We start from the raw sequence: 21,300 nt of genomic DNA, 5'->3' as shown, positions 1-21,300 counted from the left end.
TTGCGCCACAACACAAGATCACAATAGAAATAGTGGATACAGATAGCGGGTTTGCATTTTTCAGCTCAATGATTTTTCTCCGACCCGCCACTCATATAGATGTGTAAAAAAAAAACTTTAAATTTGCCAACTATCCTAACTGCCATCAACAAAAGAGTATGGGGAAATTGACATTTTCTGATTAAATTAAATTCCCAACTCTCTATTTTGCCCCCCTCAGATAGAAAAGTAAATTTGATAGCAATAATATTGACGGGTTAGTGTTTTGTCGCACCATATATTATATTGGATCATAATTTTAATGATATTTGGTGGGATGGAGTACCATTGGACTTGGCCTTATATGGCCTTGAGTACTCAGTTCAGATTGAATTGGCTTTACATGCAATTCTCAACAAGGGAGACCCACAAGATATAAATTATATTACACAAGTGGATGATGTATTAATTCCAACATCCCCACATGGTGCGTCATTCATCCCCTATTCAATCCTCTATAAATTAGAAGCACACTACGTACACATACTCAGCTCATCCTTTGAAGTGTTTGTTGTCTTTCAACATTTCAAGAAAAATGTCTCATTTAAAAACCTTTTTTGTTATGGGATTCCTCCTAGCTATTGCTATTCTGGTTATTTCTTCTAAAGTAGCAGCAACTGATAGTCAAACTGCTGAAGTTGGTGAGTCTGACATTAAATACGTAATGTATTAATAAAACTAATTACCTTCTTTCTTGTACCTAGTTTTTGAAATTTCCATGATGTTAAAATATGTCTACAAGCTAGGAACACTAGCAATAATCTAGTTGCAAGATACGTTTGCAAAACAGTAGTAACTCGAGTTGCGACACAGTAACACAGTACATACCACACTGAAAGACATAGTGCTTGAGGCCGGCCTATTAGCATTGCCTAGCTCTTAGCATACCTTAAATGCCACCTTCTAGTAGTATATGTAGTAACGCCTAATTAAGTTATATGTTTATTCTCATAATTTCATTGTAGTACATACATTATCTATTTAAGATTTTATATTAATTAAGTAATGCATTAATCATTCTCATTAACAACTCCTGTGCTATTTCGTTGGCAGAAAACAATGAGAGTTTGGAGGATGCTAAGTATGGATCGTGGGACGTGGTGGAGGGGGTGGTGGAGGGGTGGTGGTGGATACGAGGTGGAGGGGTGGATCTGGTAGAGGGGGTGGTGGTGGATACGGTGGAGGGGTGGATACGGTAGAGGGGGTGGTGGTGGATACGGTAGAGGGGGTGGATATGGTGGTGGATACGGTAGGGAGGGGGTGGATACGGTGGAGGGCGTCCCCCCGTTGGACACGGTAATTAAAACAGTGGAGGGGGTGGTTACAACGGTGGAGGAGGTCGTGGTGGGTGCCATTATGGTCGCTGCCATTGTTGCAATTACACAACCGTATGTGTCCCTAGTTTGATATAAATAAACTCACGGTGTGGTGTATATATGCCGTGTTTGTACTCGAATAACAAAAGTTGCATTGAAAATATGTTGCTTCTCATAACACTAATAACACTATTATATCACTTTGCCCTTTTTTGTCCAATTTAACGGTAACCACTCTTTACTTGTAGACACGTTACAATTTAACTTACAATGATATATCACTCTTTCTATCCATATGAACATGAATAATTTAAAGACATGCACTAGTTGTTATGTGTTTTATCTTTTTAAAATGTATGAACCATTTTAAATACAAAATAATAAATTTTAAAATTTATTTGTCAGTGGAAAATTTTGTGTTATCAACCACTAGCAAAACTGTCAAATATCATTTGCCAGTTAATGCAAATTGTGCAAACAAGCAAAGGCAAAACAAAATTTTCCCACTAGATATTTGTCTGGCAAATTTTGAAGTGGGAAATTATTTTCCCATTATTTATTTGCCCAACAAGTGGGAAAATTTATCAAGCAGGTCCTTTTAGCTTTTCAGCAAACACACAATACTAGCACCAGTACTAAAGGCTGAGTCTAATGGCTCTCTATCCCCTTAAAAGTAGAACTAAAGTCAACATATTTTATTCTGTATGATTAATTTTATCTGTATATATACAAATGATTTTACTCTCTATCTTTATTTTACTCTGTATATATAGAGAGTAAAATCTTTTATATATACTAGCAAGATGCACGTGCTATGCACGCGATATTAAACAAAACTTACCGAAAAGTGTAAACATAATTTGGGTGAGCACACTTACAATTGACATTATGTCTGAGCAGACACACTGGCAACCATTTAAATTTTAAATTGAATGGAACTCCGTTCCTATTTGATTTCCAGACATACCTAAGCAATAACTTTTAAGTATAGCTCCAAATAACATATACTTTGAGCCTCTCATCCTAGCAAGTACACGTTACAAACGACAAAGATAAAAGAACAAAGATAAAGGGTAATGCATCAAAAGCATCTATGTAACGCTATTCACTGAAATCAATATCCAACCCTTAGGTAAATAAGTAATATACAACCGTAGGTATTGAATTGGAAGAATGGGACATACACTCCAGAGCTGAGTCATTTGGTTTGTTAATCAATTATCCAAAATGGAGTTACAATGGCATATGCGGCACAATGGCATACTCAGTCTACATAGTATATTACATCAATATAAAAATTAAAGTACACCAATAACAAAAAGAAGTAGGTTGCTCTGACTTGTCCTCCACTATAATAGCTTGTATGTTGCAACCATCTACTCGCAAGCAGCTACTCGCAGGTAGAGTGAGACGGGTGGGGAATCTATGGAAGTACGTTCTTCTTCTTATGAGTGTTCATGCATTGGGCGTTGCTGATTTTAAAGAACACCAGCGACGTAAATGAAAGCGTAGCCGATGTTATAGTTGTTGTTAATCTTTATAGCATTGCTGATAAATTTTATCAATTTCGACGATTAAAAGCGTAGCTACTGAACTTAAACATAATATAAAAGAATTTATATTGAAAATAAAACATGAAATATTTTTACCAACCCTTAAAAGCGTAGCAATTAGTGTCCCACAACACACGCTACCAAAAATAATTTGCTACCCTTAAAAGCGTTGTTGTTGCTATATATTGGCAACGGTTTAAAAGTGTCGCTAAAAATATAGTCGCAAAAGGCCCTTTCTCTTGTGGTGACAATACCAAACACATTTTAAATCTGTTACAAATTTAGACAACTTTTGAAATGTTTAAACAACCAACATATCAAACGCTCGCCTTAAGCGGCCCATCAACATAACTTCAACACCCACCCTGTGTGATCTTCTTTTTCGTAAGAATTTGAGATAAGGGGTTATATAGGTCGCCTCACTCACCTTAACCTTGTAGCACAAAAATTATCAGTTATATAACTAACTTAAGATAACTGGCCTTTTAATAACAAAGGCTTATCTTTTCTACTCGATAAATAATTAACACTACCATTTGGTTGGTCTTTCTAATAAGGTAAAAAAATTATATTGAGGAGTGGTACTTAAAAGTGTGCATAAGTAGCTCCACTAAATCCGAGATCATTAGAAATACAGTGTGAAGTAGTTCATGACGTATGGGTTGAGAGAGGTAAAAGAACTAGGAACAGGTGTATGAATGCCCCACATTTCAGCTCAAGCATTTTTAACTCTACAAATCTATACTTTGGTAAAAATCTAACTGGAAGTCCAAGATTCTGTTAAGATGCATGTTGTAGAATATAACTTTTGAGGTCAATTCTAAGCAAAGTATCTCTAAGTGGTGCAACTGATGAGACCAGAACCTGATACTCAATACTGATGGATCAATCAGTGCCGGCCTAAAGTTTCTGGTGGCCCGAAGCCAACTCTTAAAATGTGGCCCTAGTGTAAATTCACATGTCAAAAACAAAAATCGATGCATTTTTTGCCTAGCGTTATTATTTGTTATCTCCTCTTTTTAGTCGAATTCCTTTTTGTTTTATGTAACAAATAAGATTTTATGCATCTTTTGACTTTGTAATATGTGAAATAGCAAGTGGATTTAATAATTTCATTAGCCATATATAAGCTACAATTAAGCCTATAATTATATTGTTATTATTAGTTAGTGTATATTGCAATGTGTGTTAAACTGTTTTAGTGGACTCTAGTGGTGGACTGGTGGCCCCTTACTTTGCCAAAATATGGGAGCCCAAAGCGCTTGCTTGTGTGGCTTTGCCTCAGGGCCGGCACTGGGATCAATGAAGGAGTGAAATGCAAGGTCTGAAGGAGTACTGAGGGATGTATGCAGAGCAGTTAATGTAGTGAACATATATAGTTCCTGTGAACCACCAGATGCCTCATATATATAGATGTCACCTACTTAGTGTAGTGAACATAGTTGTGTTAATTATACATCCCTTTAGGGATGAATGGCAGCTCAAGCAAGGACTTAGTCTTATATTTTGAACTATAATGAAGTTAAGTTCCTAAATCAATACATAAGGCCTGCCTCCCAGACAAACTTCTGGTCACTTGAACTATACCAGAACAAAGACGTTCATATGTTGACCTATAATGAAGTTAAGTTCCTAAATCAATACACAAGGCCTGCCTACATAACAAACGTTTGGTCACTTGCCAACATCACATTTCTTGACTTGCTTATGAAGACAGATTGTCCAATTGTTGATCCAGAGAATAGATTTACTTCAAACAAAGTTCATTCTAACTATCTAACAAAGACAAACCACCTAAATGAACTCACAATAAGTGAACATGGAAATATTAAGTTACAGCCCATAATGTTGGGATGTAGAAGCTAAGAAGAGCAAGATTTGACACCTAGGAGCAAAGAAGAGATCTTTAATTGAATTTGTTCGGTTATTTAACTAAAGCAAGTAGGTATAACAATCCTAATATAATTAATAAAATCAATTCGACCAAGCTACGGTCATAACCAAAAATGGAATCGATGAAACCACGAGCTAAATCAAGAACACCCCATATTCAATAAGCATGAATTAAGAGCATACCCAACAATCTAAAAGGTTTTGCTAGGAAAAATTTGAGAGCACGACTTTGAAGTGAAGACCATAATCTTTATAACTATTATAATCATGCTAAAGTAGTGATGTTGCAACCTTAATCCTCCATATATATTGTCATATATACTGAAAAACAACATAACAACCTTGCTCGTTATTATTTTTTGTATGCAACACAGAAGCTTAAATTTCCAATGTAAACAATCAATATGATAAAATCCACTTACGAGCAAAAAAAAAAAACCATAGTTATCATACTTGGATTCCAACACACTTCAAACCACATGCGCATCCAAAGCAATTATCAATTGGTACAAAAGATTAAACAGTAATTGTGCTGCATAAAGTAGGAAGATCTGTATGAAGAACTAACCTTGAGTTCCAAGAGACTACACCTTGATAGTGCTTGATCTTTATGAAGAACTAACCTTGTCCAAGGGGGGTATGGATTGCTTGCGCTTTAGTCCCATACTTGTGAAACACTTTTTTCTTCAACTTTGGGACGTGTTCATGAAAAATGACACTGCGTCAAAAGCGTGGAACCAACTCTAACTTGGTGGTAGTTTTCAAGCTCAAGTGCAGTAGTGATCCAAAACCATGTACCTGAAAAGCTCAATGCTAAGGCGATGAAAGTGCATGTGTGATCTCACAACTGCAACAATAAGGAGCTATAGACTTTTGACCCCAACAAAAAGAAGATGCAAATTGCAATGGATTTAAAACCTATTTGCGCCGCTTCGTTTGTTACCAAGTCAAGGTTTCCTTTCCTCATCATTGCTACAAACTCATCATAATTTATTCGCCCATCCTGTGAACAAAGTGGAAATGGACAAGCGTGTAATACAAACAACCATGTTTTCATGAAATAATGACTCAAACGATACAACTTCCTTTGATTCTTTGAAGAACCATTTGAACCATGCTCAAAATTCAGATAGTGATTTGGTTCACCTTGTGCATTAAACATACTTGACATGCGTGCTGCACCAAAATGACATAATATTTTTCAAAATTCTATAGCTCTTGAGCCACTACAGTGCCCACTATAGGAATAAGTTGGTCTCGGGTTCATCCTAGCTAGATGAATAATTGTCGAGAAGCCCAAAATATAGCTAGAATAACATTCGGTATAATAGAGTTCACACAATTAGCACTTAAAAGGAGATAGCATCAAGTCAAGCCTTAAATCAACCTTGCCTTTTTGAGCACTAAACTATATATATCCCTTATGGGACACAATGTCTAGAAATTCTTTTAAGGGATAAAACTATATATGTAAGATAATAGGCAAACTTACATTGTCTATGTCAACTTCAACAATGATTTCTTGTATTGTTTTAGCGTCACCCATATTATACTTCATGAGGGCTTGTTCCAGTTCGTCCATTGTGATATATCTAAATAACCAAGATAAAAGAGCATTAGTAGTAAGATAAAAAGAGTGGCTTCTTTTGGAAGAATGGGGGAAAAGATTACCCGTTCTTGTCCTTATCAAAATACTCAAAAAAAGTGTACAAGCATTCAATTTCGAGCATACTACCCTATACATGAAACAATCCTTACAAAACTTACCGGAGAGAAAGTTTGAAAGCCCCCATACAATTTCCATGTTTTCCAAGCCGCCCCCGATGACTTATTCAAGCTCTTCATCCGGAATGCTTGTGTTTCCATCAATGTTTCAACCCATTGCTTCCATGGAGGATTCAAAGGGTCCAAGAACTTTGATACTTGAGGCAGACATAAAGGACTCATAAAACTCATTCACCGTCTTAAGTCTTAGAATAAACAAAAAAGCAATGAAAGAATAATGCCTTTGAACAGAACAGAAAGCAAATTATAATAAAGGGCAAAGATCAAACAGATTTACACCATGATTCGATACATCATACATGCCTTCCACTAATACAAACACAGAGAAGTGGAGTCGGATATCAAACCAATTAACAACGCTTAACTAATTAAATAACCCAATTAATTATTGTTAATTAAATGGCATTTATAGTGCGTACAATTGAGAATTGCGTGGATTTGGTTTTCTAATATATTGCCACATGAAAAGACTGATTGGCCCTATTTAAAGGTGTTAAGCAATTATTTTATTTAAAGACAATATCGGTACTGAAAGTTTATAAACACATAAAAGGACAAAATAGTCTTCATTAACAAATAGCTAGGCATCTGATTTTATTATTCATCAAGGGTATTATGCGTCAGAAAAAGTCCCGGATGAATTTAAGAGGCCACAATCATTATAGATATACTAGTAGTAGAGATATACAGAAAAAATTAATGATAGAGAGTAAAATCTATTGATCTATTGAGTTTTACTCTACTTTTAAGGGGATAGGAAGCCATTGGACTCAGCCTAAGAATGTTGAGTAGAATCAAAGAATCAAAGAAAATTGGAAGCCCAGCCCAAATTAAGCACACACACAAACACTACTATTATATCACTTTGCCCTTTTTCATCCAATTTAACGGTAACCACTCTTCACTTGTTCCTCTGCAATGGCGGTTGACTTGTCAGTTGCTCGTCTCTTCTTAACAACCCCCGCCATTCCCAACACCCAATTATCAGGTGGACTCAAAACTTCAATTTTCCCGCGCATTCGCCAAAAACCATTTCTTTACTCCAACTCCAATCGTCCTTGTTTCAAACCATTTGTCAGAACCCAAGATTCTGAACCAGAGGTACGTGTTCAATCCTAATTCTTTATTTTTGGTAATTAATTAGTATAAAAAAACATTCTTTATTGTAGAGTGGTAATGCCATGTTGGTTTATTCTTAGTCAGGTTGACGAGAAGAAGTTAAAAGGTTCTGATTTGAAGAAGCTTATTGACGCATACAAGGAGGCTATATTGAATGGTGATGAAAAAACTGTTCTTGATAAAGAAGCATTTTTTCGTAAATTAGAAGATGAGAAAAATGAATTGGCAGAGAAGGTTGGAGCGTTGTTACCAGATATTGCTTCTCAAAAGGAAAATTTTATCCGTACACAAGCAGATTTTGAAAATTTTAGGAAGCAGTTTGAGAAGGATCAGTTAAGATTGACGTTTAATACTCAGAAGGATGTTATTGAATCTCTTTTACCGGTGGTGGACAACTTTGAGAAAGCCAAACAACATATTATACCAGAGACAGAAAAGGGTCAAAAGATAAATACTAGCTATCAAAGTATATACAAGCAATTCGTGGAGATTTTGAGAAGTTTACGTGTATCTGCTGTACAGACAATTGGAAAGCCATTTGATCCATTGGTGAGCCACACTTTTTAAGTACTTGCTTCATTCCAAGGTTTACTTTTTGAAATATTTTTCCTTTTTATTTTTGTATTTTGGTTAAAATGATTGCTTGTGTTCGCCACAGTAGATTGAACTTATTGCGACATATTCCCCTGGTTATGGACTGTGAATTTCCTTCTAGTCGTATTTAGTGTGGTTAAACAAAACCTGCTTGGTGTACTTTTACTATGTGCGGCGCAGACAAAGAAAACTGCTTTGTACAGAAACTAATTCACATAAAAGACCTTATGTTATTATTATTATTATTATTATTTATTATTTATTTATGTTTACTCTAAGGTGCATGAGGAGACACAAGATTTTTGTTTGCATGAGGAGACATAGGGTATTCCTTTTGAGCATTTTGTGTGTAGATGGCAATCCTTCATTACCTGATTGGGAGGTCTTGTTTTGTGGGGCGACCCCCTTTCTCTTATTTGTAGGTCATCCTCCATTTGCTATGAATAGAATCCCTTCCTTGACCGATAAAAATAAACAGTTCATTATCCATTCCTTATGAACATCCCTATATTATTGTCTTCAAGGGCGTTGCGAATTCCTCTAAGAACTGTAAAAGCTGCATACATTCGAGACTTTCAAGTTTGAAAGGTGGCTAAATATCCTTTGTTCCAGAGCGGCGTCAGATGGTTCAACTTGTTAAGTTCACCCCGTTCCACCTCCTTCTAATATGTTGTCAAATTTGTTTTCTCAAAATAAAATGAATAAGACCTGGCGGGCAAGAAGACTCATATATACTCACGAGCTCTTGTTTTTTGCCAATATCTGTAAATGAAAGTATGACACTGTTTCTTATGTATGTTCTTATCTTTTAGCTGCTTTTATTATTATTTTTTTTGAGTTTTACCTCCTCTCCTCTAATTTATTCTGCTCTTATGGTGGTGAAGCTTCATGAGGCAATTGCACGTGAAGAATCTCAGCAATTCAAGGAAGGAGTCATAATTCAAGAAACCCGTCGTGGCTTTCTCCTTGGAGGTCGAGTTTTGAGACCAGCTGTTGTTAAAGTCTCAACAGGTTCAGGTCATAAGAAAACCCTAATCCCGACTGAAGAATCGGAAGGACAGCCAGCAACAGCTGCAGTAGATGGTGATTCAATGTCAAATGGGTAACAGCTATATTTGTGCTCTTAACTCTGTCATAATCACCAGTGCCTAATGTTCTCCCTGGAATTCAGGCATGGACTCCTTTTGAGTTTGATTGTTATGCCCAGGATGTTTTGGAGAAATTGATAAGTGTCTGTTGTATCTGATCAATAAAACTAGAAACCATTCATTCCAAAAGTTATATAAATGGGACTTAATGCCAAAGATTATTTACGTTCCATTTTTTGTTTCCTACCAGAGCTCAATAATGTGTACACTCATGGACCACTTAGTATCTGCATTATGGGGCCATTACTATGTTTGCCTTTTATGATTTCATGGAATTGTATCAGTTTGCAGTCTATATCTTTCGTTTCCAGGAATAATAAAAGAGACGCATCGTTATTTTTCCTCGTCTTCTATTTCCTGCTTGGTGTCGTCTTGTTCCCTTGGTTTATTTTCGGTTAACTTTGTTCCCTTGTTTTGTTCAAGCCATTATCAACAATGCCTCGCTTTACTCATGAAAGAGTGGTTTACTCAACAGGGCAATAAGCCACAGTTTTGATACAATTCTGACTAGTTTGCATCTTCAGCCCAGCCTAAACTCTGTAGGAACTAGGAAGAACAGATTCCCATCTTCTTCGTCGTTTACCACTTCTACCTTATCTTTTTTCACAACCCGAATTTCTAAACAATTAAAAAAAATGAATATTTGAAATATAAATATCTCAAACATCGTTTGGTTCAATTGTTAAAACCTGTGCCATTTATGACGGGGTGGATACAACATACATGTCAAAACCTAAAACCTACATCATAAAGAATCTTAACCACAAATTCAATCTCCAAAATTCTCTTTATTACTTTATAAAAAAAATCTATCTTCCGTCCCAATAAAACATCAAACCACTCTAAGAATAACAGGTCTTCAACATCGTATTTTCATGTCATATGAAAAGAAAACTACGTTATTACATACTTCCAAAAGAATCAGACCTAAAAGAAAACTAACGGACTGCTCCAGGCACGAATCCCAATCACACGCCGCGGTTCCACTGCCTTCCACCTATGTTCCCAAGAACACACCCACGTTAGCCAAAACAAAGCAAACATAAGTCGACAAAAAATGGAATTTCTTTGGTATGAGTAGACTAACCACATAAAACCATTATCATACTTTAATTATTCAAACAATCACTTTATATTATCCCAGACTTTAATCATTCACAGCTTGGAAGACATGTAGTTCCGTCATTTCAACCGGCATAGTGTCTTCCCAAGCAAGACTTCCATTCTATTAACTCATTATCATAACTCGTTATTATAACTAGGTAACTGAATTAAAACTTACCGATATCCCCTTTTGGATAAGGGTAGGACCGCGTCCCTGCACAAAATGTTATTAAGTCCTACCCTCATGCAAAAGAAAGTTAGAACTTCTATATAACCTACGTAGATATTATATTAGGTATTCAAAAGTAAACTCAAACACTCGCATAATCAAATAATACAACTAACCGGCAAGGCGAATACCTTAGTTCCTCTCTAGGGCAGTCCAAAGAATCTGGTCATTCATGGCACATTCAATGAATACTCATATATAACGCTAACAGGCCATTTATAGACATTCAATAAATGCTCACCTAACATATGACATCATCAGTCATAAAACTCAAATCCAAAACTTGAGGCGTGGAGAGTTATAAAATAGTGAGGTAAATTTTGTTTATGCATTATTCAAATTTATTGTATATATTATTTCAGAGAACGTAGGAATATCTTGATTCAAGTATTTTTGGTTTACGCATTATTAATTTCATGAATGTATAAGTGTCATAACGTTGTGTATCGTAAAAGACTGAAAAAAATCACATAGTAGGTAGTACACATACATACGTATATATAAAGGTCTTAGCCTAAGGCCAAGCATGCTAATAGCCCTAGACCTATCTTAATAACCCAAATCATAATCCGAGTTAAAATGTCAAATTGGGTCAACTGGTCAAAATCAACCCTGGTCAAAGTCAACATCAACTCTGGTCAAAGTCAATCTAACCAAAAACCCAAAGACTAAGGCCCAAAACCCTTGGCCTTTCCCAAGCCCAATCTAAACTTAAACCCATGAGTGAATATCCAAAAATCACTCAAGTCCACTTGCCTGAGTCGGCCCAAGCCCAATCTAAACTTACTGTTCATAACTTATAACCTGACCCACTTGGAATTATAAAACCAGCCCACAGTCCCACACAATCAAAAACCGGCCCAAAGAACAAAAAAATGAGCGGGCCCAAACAAACAATCTAAGGCCCAAAACAAAATTTTGATTTCGGCCCAACACAAGCCCAACCGACCAACAGGTCATCCTCTTCCTCCAACCTCTCCTCCTCCTCCTCTCCACCGTCGACCACCACTAATCCACCACTTCGACCACCTCCATCATCCTATCGGTTTTGACCCCCATGAAAACCCCCATCAACCGATACCATCATAAAACTCAAATTTCAAGTTTCGAAAAACACTTCCCCAACTATAGATCTGGATTCTCGACGCCATTGATGCGTCTTCAAGCTCCCAACAGTTGCCCCCTCACTCTACCGCACCCAAATCAATCCTCAATAACCCATAACCAACCAACAAACAACACATTTAAAACAACCAGCCTCTCACGACACCCACAATCACCCTTAATTCAAACCAATACTATACTATACCAACAAATTCGATTCCAACATCATCTAACAAATACACAAATTAGCAGGTTCAAAAAAAAAAAAAAAAAAAATCTACCCAACCACACAGATCCACAAGATCAAAAATATTAAGGCGTTGACGGTGTTTTAGGCTCTCGCCTCCATGATATAGTATGGAGGTGACAAGATCGCGACTAAAGAGTTTCAACAAAGCGGTCAAAAATCACGACCTAATAGAATGAACAAATAAACATAAAACTTATATATTTTGATAATAAACCGTAGATTTGAAATTGATTAAAAAAAAAAACCATCGTTATAGTAGTCCGTGAGAGATAAAATCTACTCACCAGAAGCTCTCCGATTATCGACCCTACTACAAAAACCTTCCCTTTTTCTTCTTAAAAAAAAAAAATTTTTTTTTTTTTTTTTTTTTTTATAAAATTCTCATTTGTTTTTTCTCCAAAACTCTACGTGAGAAAACTCTCCGAAAAACAAGGACAACCTTTATCTATTTACCTCACGGCTTTTTACGGACAACCCTTATCTATTTACCTACGGGCTTTTATCCAGAATGGCTGGATATCATCTATCCATTATCTATTTTCATTATTATTATTATTTTTATAGAGTGTTATAGTCTTGTTATTGTTCATTCCCAACGAAGTTCAGTCAAGTTATCTTGTTGAAGGACTCTTTGTATTGTTTTTGTTATTCTATTCTAACATGATTTGGGACGTTCACTTGATCGATTCAGATTTTGGTATCTTTGGGTTGAGATATGCAGTCATATTTGATTTGAGACATGATCTCGACATCTATACAGGGAATTGAAACATTAATGTCATCAAACAAACAACTGACTACTTCCCCAAGAAGAGTTACATCGGCCTAAGGCCTAAGCCTCACTGTGATTTATCTAACCCCAGAGTAATCAATCAATTTTGACATGATTTTGGACACTCCCTTGATTGATTTTGATATAGGTATCTTTGGGTAGAATATGAAGTCACATTTGATTTGAGATGTGCACTCATAGGCGATATTCGAAAAATTGACTACATCCCTCAAGAATTGGCAAAATGGCTTAACCTCCACTCAAAGGAATGAGAAAATTGTGTTCATCATTGACTGATTCAGATCTCCAAATCTTCTAAAAAACTAAATATATGTCCAAGGAATGGGGGTTTTGTGGATTTGTGCTGCTCATTTACTGATTGAGATCTCAAAATCTTACAAAAAAATGCTTAAAAATGAATACATTAATCATTTCAAGCACCTTGGTTGTGTGGACCTGGATCAAATAATTAAGTCAAACTTTTGAGCTTTGGTCTTTACTCTTTTTTAAGATTTGGATCACGCCTAATTTAGGCTTATCTGACTGCTTTATGCTCTTGTCACAACTTACTGCAACTGCTTTATTTGCACCCACCAATCATTGAAATACTATTGTTTTGCACGTTAAAGGTGAGAAAAGACTTCATGAGACTGCTTTCCGGCTTTGTTCTAGTATTTTTTTTGTCTGATTCTCTCCCGTCTCAAGTCTCACCATCCATCCCTTCTAAATTCTAATCAAACACAGGCTTCATCACAGCTAGCACTCACTCAAATTTCACCTTTCCCTCTAAAATGTTAATGCCACGACTCAGACTGTCTAATTATTATGAGAGTACGTTCTACCGCATTGTAATCAAGTGAGCGGAACGAATTTTCTGGGCGATAAGGGGTATGTGGCCTAAAAAATATTTGGGTGAACTAGTGTTACCCCCAAGAGATGATCCTACTAGATCGGAAATTAGGGTTTCTCCCTTAAACACACTGTCTTAGTTTGTCCGTTAATTTTCAAGTCAAACAACTAAAAATAACATAAATGCCCCTACCTAATTAAAATTGAATATTTTTTCAAAAAACAATGAAATATTTGTGTAATTTTCAATTGTTTGAGAATTTATCGGGGGAGAATCTCATCTAATCCAATGGGAGTAATCTTAATTAACCCTAAAATATTTTTGGTTGGTTTAATCTGCTTTTATTCTCTGTTAAATTTCTCTTTCACTCTTCTTCTCCTTTCTCAACCTAATCCAACTCTCTCTCCCCACCATCTCCGTTCACACCCCCACTATTTACAGTTATCTAATAATAATAATTTTAAAAAAGTGAAAAATCTTAGTACTCCTAGAGTCTAGATCCTCTACTTTAATGTATACTCCATTAACCAAAACCTTTTCATTCAAAACAAAAAGTGAAAAAATCATCCACCGAAACCCAAAGTGGTCAAAATATTCAGAGTACATATACAGTCTAAAATTAGACTAGACCATGTGGAGAAGCACAAACTTAGTACAAAAAGTGACAAACAATCCCAAGTGTCATCACTATCAACAGTGTATAAATCCAAATAAGTAACTAAAAATTTCCACAACTACCAACCGTCCAAAATACAAAAACCCGTCCTATATAAATGCTTACCTGTCATTAATAAAAATTCCAACCCCCCGTTTTTCCCGGCCTAATTTCCACACCTTCACAGAGATAAAAATTCACCAATCTCATAATCATGCATCACCACCACCATCTCTTCCGTCAACTTTGACTTTTCTATGATCTACTGCTCCCCCATGCAACAATGTCTCAAATGCCAACCGTCAGATCCAATTCCATGAACCATCGTACCCGTCAATCAGATACAACAACAGGCAATGGAAACAAACAACTAACGAACCATAAATCATTCTCGAGATTGCCATCAATGCAAGAACCTATGCCTCGAGATGTGAAAATAATAAATGATATAGTAGGAGGTAATGGAATATCTGGGATTCTATACAAGTGGGTTAACTATGGAAAAGGGTGGCGTCCTCGTTGGTTTGTGTTACAAGATGGTGTTCTTTCTTATTACAAAACTCATGGCCCTGATAAAGTTAAAGATTTTGATACTAAATCAACTAAAATCATTGGGGAAGACTCATTTCGATTCGTTTCTCGTCATAAAAATCATTGCCCAGTTTCCCATTCTCATCCAAATCCAGTGGGTGAAGTCCATCTCAAGGTAATAATAATAAAGAACATTTTTTTATTATTTTTTTTCTTGATATGTTTTTTTATTTATGATTTGTATTGAAATTTTAATCTAGGTGTCGTCTATACGAGAGAGTAAATCGGATGATAAGAGATTTTCGATATTTACTGGTACGAAAAGATTGCATTTAAGAGCAGAAGCTAGGGAAGATCGAGTGGCGTGGATGGAAGCATTGCAAGCAATGAAAGATATGTTTCCTAGGATGTCGAATAGTGAATTAATGGCTCCGGTTGATAATGCGGCTGTGCTTACGGAGAAATTGAGGCAGAGGTTATTGGATGAGGGAGTGAATGAATCTGCTATATTGGATAGTGAACAGATTATGAGAAGTGAGTTTTCCGTGTTGCAGAATCAGTTGGTGCTTTTGAAGCAGAAACAGTCTCTTTTGATTGACACACTTCGATATTTAGAGGTATATTTACTAGACAATTTTCTTGCAGTTTTACATTAGTCTGTTTATGGATCATGTCTGTTTTTGTTTATGCATCTCCATATACATTTGTGAACGTCTAGTTATGCAGATTTTGCAGTGCTGTGTACGCTGCATGTATAGTGGCTTTTCTAGAAGATCCCAGTATTTTGTGATTTTGACTTTTTGTATTGTATACATCTTGAAACCCAGAGGTTTTGAAAAGAAAATGCATGAGTGACTGTGCATCAAAATAGTAAGTATGCAATGTGGAGTGTTGGTTTATCCTATCTAGTTGAAACTATAACACGATTGTGGTCTTCCATTCGTTTCTAGCCATGCCCGTGTTAACAATTGCTATCTCGTGATGGATCTTTCATTCATTCCACACAATATTTTTCTTTTTTCCTTGATAATGTTTGTTTAGTTATTTTTCTGCTTCTGGAGATTTCCTTTTTCGAATTGGTTCCTTGGTTAGTTTAAGAACCGACTAGTGGCTTTTATTTTTTCCAAGAGTGAAGCACTAATCAAAGATTGTGGGGTTGCAATAGACACTTTCTTTGGGATATTTTTTCCTACACTAATGTCGATGCTACATTTCTGTTATCGTAAAGTCACGTCATTCTTCACCAACTTGTTACTGCTGGTAATGCGACAAGTGTATCATCTGGATAGCTACTAAAATTGTAGTTTTATTTGATAGACATTGTAATTTGTACTTAAATTCGTGTTTCCTAGTTGTCTAGGGACCTTTAACTTGATACCTGTTCTGCAGACAGAAAAAGTCGATTTGGAGAACACACTTGTTGATGAGAGCCAAAGGCAGTCGAATGAACACGAGGCATCTTTTAGATTGAGACAAGAGAAATTTAGTGGTATGGCATATGTTATTCTTATTTATTTTGTAACTAAATGTTCATTTTCTTAGTCTAAATTATCTCGTCATATACAAAATGTTCACTCCTGTTGATACTAAAGTAAACTACAATTGTGTTGGAAGAGTATTATTCTTACTTGGCCCAGTCTACATGAGAAAAACATTGTGTCTCATTAATACAAGTATTCCTAGTCCGAGAAATTTTGACCTCCTATAATGCTGGCATTTAAACTCCATATGACTTTGTTGGCATAAGTATCTTGTTATGTCAGTCGTATTATGGAACATGTTAGTTATGAGTGAAATCTCAGGTTTATATCAGGTAGGTAATACTCTGTTTTCTCTATCCCCCTTTTCTGAAAGATATCAAGTGTCTGTTGGTCTGTATTTGCTATTTTCTCCCATCTTTATCAGTGAGATGTCTCATTTCTGTTGTAATAACATTTATTTCCAGATGCAAGTGGAAGTGGATCAGAGGATTCTAATGAAAGAAATGATGCTGCAGAAGAAGAAACAGATGATGATGGTGACAACACTTTCTTTGATACAAGAGATTTCCTCTCATCAAGTTCTTTTAGAAGTACTGGATCTGAGTTTCGGAGATCATCATTTGATTCTGATGATGAGGAACTTTATACGTTTGACTCCGAAAATGGCGTCGAAGCCTCCATTAGAGATGTTGGAACTAGCTATCCCTACGTCAGGCGGCGGAAGAAATTGCCTGACCCAATTGAAAAGGAAAAGGGGGTTAGTCTATGGTCAATGATTAAGGATAACATTGGGAAAGATCTCACTAAAGTTTGCCTTCCTGTGTACTTTAATGAGCCATTATCTTCTTTACAAAAATGTTTTGAAGATTTGGAATACTCTGTCCTTCTTGACCGTGCATATGCATGGGGTAAAAGGGTAAGCATCGATTTAACGATTAGTGTTGTATATTCTATTTAGTTTAATATATATTTATCTTCCAACAAACTTCTAATCAACTTTCTGACGCTGTCTTGTAGGGAAATAGCCTGATGAGGATTCTTAATGTAGCTGCATTTGCTGTGTCGGGATATGCTTCTACTGATGGAAGACCTTGCAAACCGTTCAATCCACTTTTAGGCGAAACCTATGAGGCTGACTACCCAGATAAAGGGCTTCGGTTTTTCTCAGAAAAGGTTTAATTGCATGCAGAATATTTCTTCTCATTTACACCTATTTATTGATTTTATTCTATGTTTTGGATCATCCCTCTAAATGTCTTTACTTGTTTTTTCCAAAAGAGCTCCTTTTGGAAATTTCTTGACGTAATAATCAGAACGTATTATAATCTACCAGATTGTTGGCGCATTAGGAAATTTGGGGTGAAATGCTAGAAACTATGATACCAACATTCCCATTCCCTAAAAGGCGAGAGTTATATAAAACAACTGATGTATTGTACTATTATGTGCCTTCTTGCATATGCAGCTCAATTCTTGTTCTAAACTAATGCAGTTGTTGAAAATTTCCTTACATATATGTTTTTGACTTTTTTATGTCCATAAAGTGCCTTAGTTAAATTCGCTGGTAAAGGTTCGAAAACTATACTAGCCGTGGTTTCAGATGCAATGTGACTGACCACACCTTTTACGATATACTGACGTCTAATTCCCAAACCAGATCAAACAAATGGACATAAAATGTTGGTTCTAGCGATATCCGTAGTTTTGTGGGTCACTGATCCCAAAGTGAGGTGTGGTTCCCTGCATAATTTGAGTTAAGATCTCATGTGTTGCTGTATTCTGATATAGTTTGGGGAGCCTCATCATTTACACATTCCTGGCACTTCTTTGGAATGCTGGCATAGCTACTGATTTCGAAAGGTATGAAGGCACCAACCATGCATGAGGAGGATATAAATTGCCTGTCAAGATGCACACATAACCAATTCTCTATCGTAATTTGAGAATACTTTTAGTGTCCATATGTTCATCAGAATATAATGTGGAGGGGTATTTCCATTTTCCTCTGGTAATTCTAGCAAGTTCCAGCACTGAAGCACACTCTCAGTGCACTAACGTTGATCTTTGAATCAGTGCTTGAACTTTATTACATTTTGGAGATAGAATCATCTCCATTAAACCTTTATAGACAGCATTTGGTGTCTTCCTAGTTAAACTGAGTGGTCCTTCGTATATTATCTCAGGATAATCCTTTTGAAAGTCATTTCTGAATGTTATAGTTTAACTATTGTTTCAGAATTTTGTTGACCCTATGGATGTTGTAGTAAGTAATTGTTTTACTCTCAGGTCAGTCATCATCCGATGATTGTTGCATGCCACTGTGAGGGCAACGGATGGAGATTTTGGGGCGACAGTAATCTTAGAAGCAAATTCTGGGGTCGTTCAATTCAGCTCGACCCAGTTGGTCTTCTCACTCTTGAGTTCGATGATGGAGAAATTTTCCAATGGAGCAAGGTATACTTAAAAAGATCAAATTAAGAAATTCATTTGTTTTTGATTTGCTAGCTGACCAAGGAACATATCTTCTCAGGTTACAACATCCATTTACAACCTCATACTAGGGAAGCTCTACTGTGATCACTACGGTACAATGCGTGTACAGGGAAATCGTGAATACTCGTGTAAGCTAAAGTTCAAAGAGCAGTCGATCATAGACCGAAATCCTCATCAGGTGCTATATAATATAGGCCTGCTTGCATTATAAGGAGGTTCACAGTTTGCATGCATTAATTGCTACACACTAAAATAATTCTCCTCGTCTCCTCGACTACAGTTATTTTAAGAAATGGTTAGGGGTCATTTCCATGCTCCATCTTATGGATTTCATTTGGAGAATAGAATAAAGTATTAGCAATATGCTGCTCTAGAGGGTTAAGGATCAAGTTGTCTAAACCAATTTATTCTATTTTTATTTGATGGTTCATGAGTTCATCCAAGGGGGAATACATAGTCTTGGCCCGACTCTCAAAATATGAAGAGATTTAGCTAGTTAATGGTAGCTTGCAAACTCCATCAACTAAGAGGCTGTTACTGTTGCTGTTTTTGGTTTGTATTTTATGTTTTTATAATGTTTTTCTTCACGCTGTTGTTAATTAAAAAGAAAGTATAAGGAAGCTGATTACATTGCATTAACAGGTACAAGGTATAGTTCAAGACAAGAGTGGAAAAACAGTGGCAACGTTAATCGGAAAATGGGATGAGAGCATGCATTACGTAAATGGAGATGGTTCTGGAAAGGGAAAGGGGTCAGAATCATTGTCCAATGCCCACTTACTCTGGAAGAGAAGCAAGCCATCCGATTCTCCTACCAGATATAATTTCACACGTTTTGCAACAACAATAAATGAGCTCACCCCTGGATTGAAGGTGATGATATGTTCCTTTTGAACCCAGTACATTGCCTTGTACATATTACCATCTTTCTAATATATATACATATATGTTATGGCAGGAGAAGTTGCCACCTACAGATTCAAGGCTCAGACCAGATCAGAGGAGCCTTGAGAATGGTGAGTATGAAATGGCTAATTCAGAAAAGTTGCGGCTTGAGCAGAGACAGCGCCAGGTTAGTTAATCACGATTACCATGAGCACAGATAGTACTGTTCTGCCTAAACACCTTCCCCATCACCCAGTCTTATTATCACTGTAATTAATTGGAAACGGATTTAATACCTAATGAAAACTGCCTGGATGTGTATGCAGTCGCGCAGGATGCAAGAGAGAGGTTGGAAGCCACAGTGGTTTGTGAAGGACAAAGAAAGTGAGACTTACCGCTACATTGGTGGGTATTGGGAGGCTAGGGATCAGAGAACTGGGAAACCTGCCCAGATATCTTTGGTCAGGTTACGACAGATCATATATCCGACGAATGAATGATTTTTTAATCCTAGCTAGTCATTATTTTTTCCACATTTAATCAATCATTTTTTTTTTTTTTACAATTTTTATTTTTACTGGTTGAAGGGTCACCACTCACCAGTACTTGCCATTCTTTTAGCAATTGAGGTTGAGATCCATGTAAACAAGGGTAAATGAGTTGCATTCCCATGAGGTTGTATTCATTTTAGTAATTGTGGTTTCAAATCTTCCAGCAGTTCTCTTGCCAATACTGTCATTGTCGAGCCTTCATGAGTGGCATGTATTTGCGTCAATCCAACCATAGATGTGCTTACCTCAGTATGTTTTCATATAAAACTGTAGTAGGGAAAACGGTGATTTAGCTGTTAAAGGTTAAACCATGGACTTAAATCTTACAGTTCAACATATCTGCATGTGATTTGTCGTACCTCAAAATACTGACAACCAGCCAACAGAGCACTTTTGCTTACAACACGTCCCCACCCTAATTTTTTTTTGGATGAGGCCCCCTAAAATTGATTACACCGAAATAAAACGTGTGATCCTGGATAAAAATTTATAATCAAAACATGTAATGTAGAGAAAACCTTTTATGGTGTTAAAAGAAAACAGAAAAATTTGAAAGACACTGTGAGAAGAAGTAAGGAGCCTTCCTTGGTTTTGAGATGGAGTTGAAAAAGGAAGAGAATCCCTTCCTCAGCTCGTGAGCAGGGCAAGACCAGCAGCAATCCGACGTCGATGTTGTCGTCCACAGGGGGAGGTAACATGATGGAGATAGCTCCAACCACGAGGCAGCCCGGGAGAACTGCTTCTGGCCGGTGCACCCATAACTGCAGAAATAGCTAGGGGTTCATCAAATATACCTCAAATGATCAGATTTAAGTATTTAACAACATGGTATAAGTTGCCACATTTAAACAAACGTCTTGAACTAATAATCAGACCATATCATAATCCACCAGATTGTTGGCACATTAGGAAATTTGGGGTGACATGCTAAAAGCTAAAGAAAACATT

General features: G+C 36.5%; 2 protein-coding genes and 1 long non-coding RNA gene across 3 annotated transcripts; all 3 read left to right on the top strand.

Annotated features, from left to right (window-relative positions):
* The first annotated feature begins 513 nt into the window (after window positions 1–513).
* Window positions 514–1,575, top strand: LOC147500975 (uncharacterized). Its single transcript, XR_015221206.1, has 3 exons — window positions 514–680; window positions 1,093–1,205; window positions 1,297–1,575. It is a non-coding gene; the product is annotated as an uncharacterized LOC147500975 (long non-coding RNA).
* Window positions 1,576–7,450: 5,875 nt separating this feature from the next.
* LOC147500974 (uncharacterized) lies at window positions 7,451–9,619 on the top strand. The gene is made up of 3 exons (XM_086606003.1): window positions 7,451–7,687; window positions 7,790–8,254; window positions 9,184–9,619. Exons 1-3 carry the CDS (start codon window positions 7,505–7,507, stop codon window positions 9,403–9,405), a joined length of 870 nt encoding a protein of 289 aa, XP_086462129.1. The 5' UTR covers window positions 7,451–7,504; the 3' UTR covers window positions 9,406–9,619.
* A 4,940-nt stretch (window positions 9,620–14,559) lies between these two features.
* Window positions 14,560–20,531, top strand: LOC147500973 (oxysterol-binding protein-related protein 1C-like). Its single transcript, XM_086606002.1, is given in 11 exon segments — window positions 14,560–15,117; window positions 15,203–15,559; window positions 16,332–16,431; window positions 16,888–17,339; window positions 17,441–17,596; window positions 18,710–18,877; window positions 18,954–19,094; window positions 19,559–19,789; window positions 19,875–19,988; window positions 20,128–20,227; window positions 20,230–20,531. Coding segments are annotated over 11 exon segments (2,310 nt in total). The 5' UTR covers window positions 14,560–14,694; the 3' UTR covers window positions 20,298–20,531.
* Window positions 20,532–21,300: the final 769 nt, after the last annotated feature.

The sequence above is a fragment of the Coptis chinensis genome, chromosome 4, assembly GCF_015680905.1.
Source record: "Coptis chinensis isolate HL-2020 chromosome 4, ASM1568090v1, whole genome shotgun sequence".
Taxonomy (NCBI): Eukaryota; Viridiplantae; Streptophyta; class Magnoliopsida; order Ranunculales; family Ranunculaceae; genus Coptis; species Coptis chinensis.
Note: the sequence above shows the minus strand (reverse complement) of the source record. Positions and strands in the feature narration are given on the sequence as shown.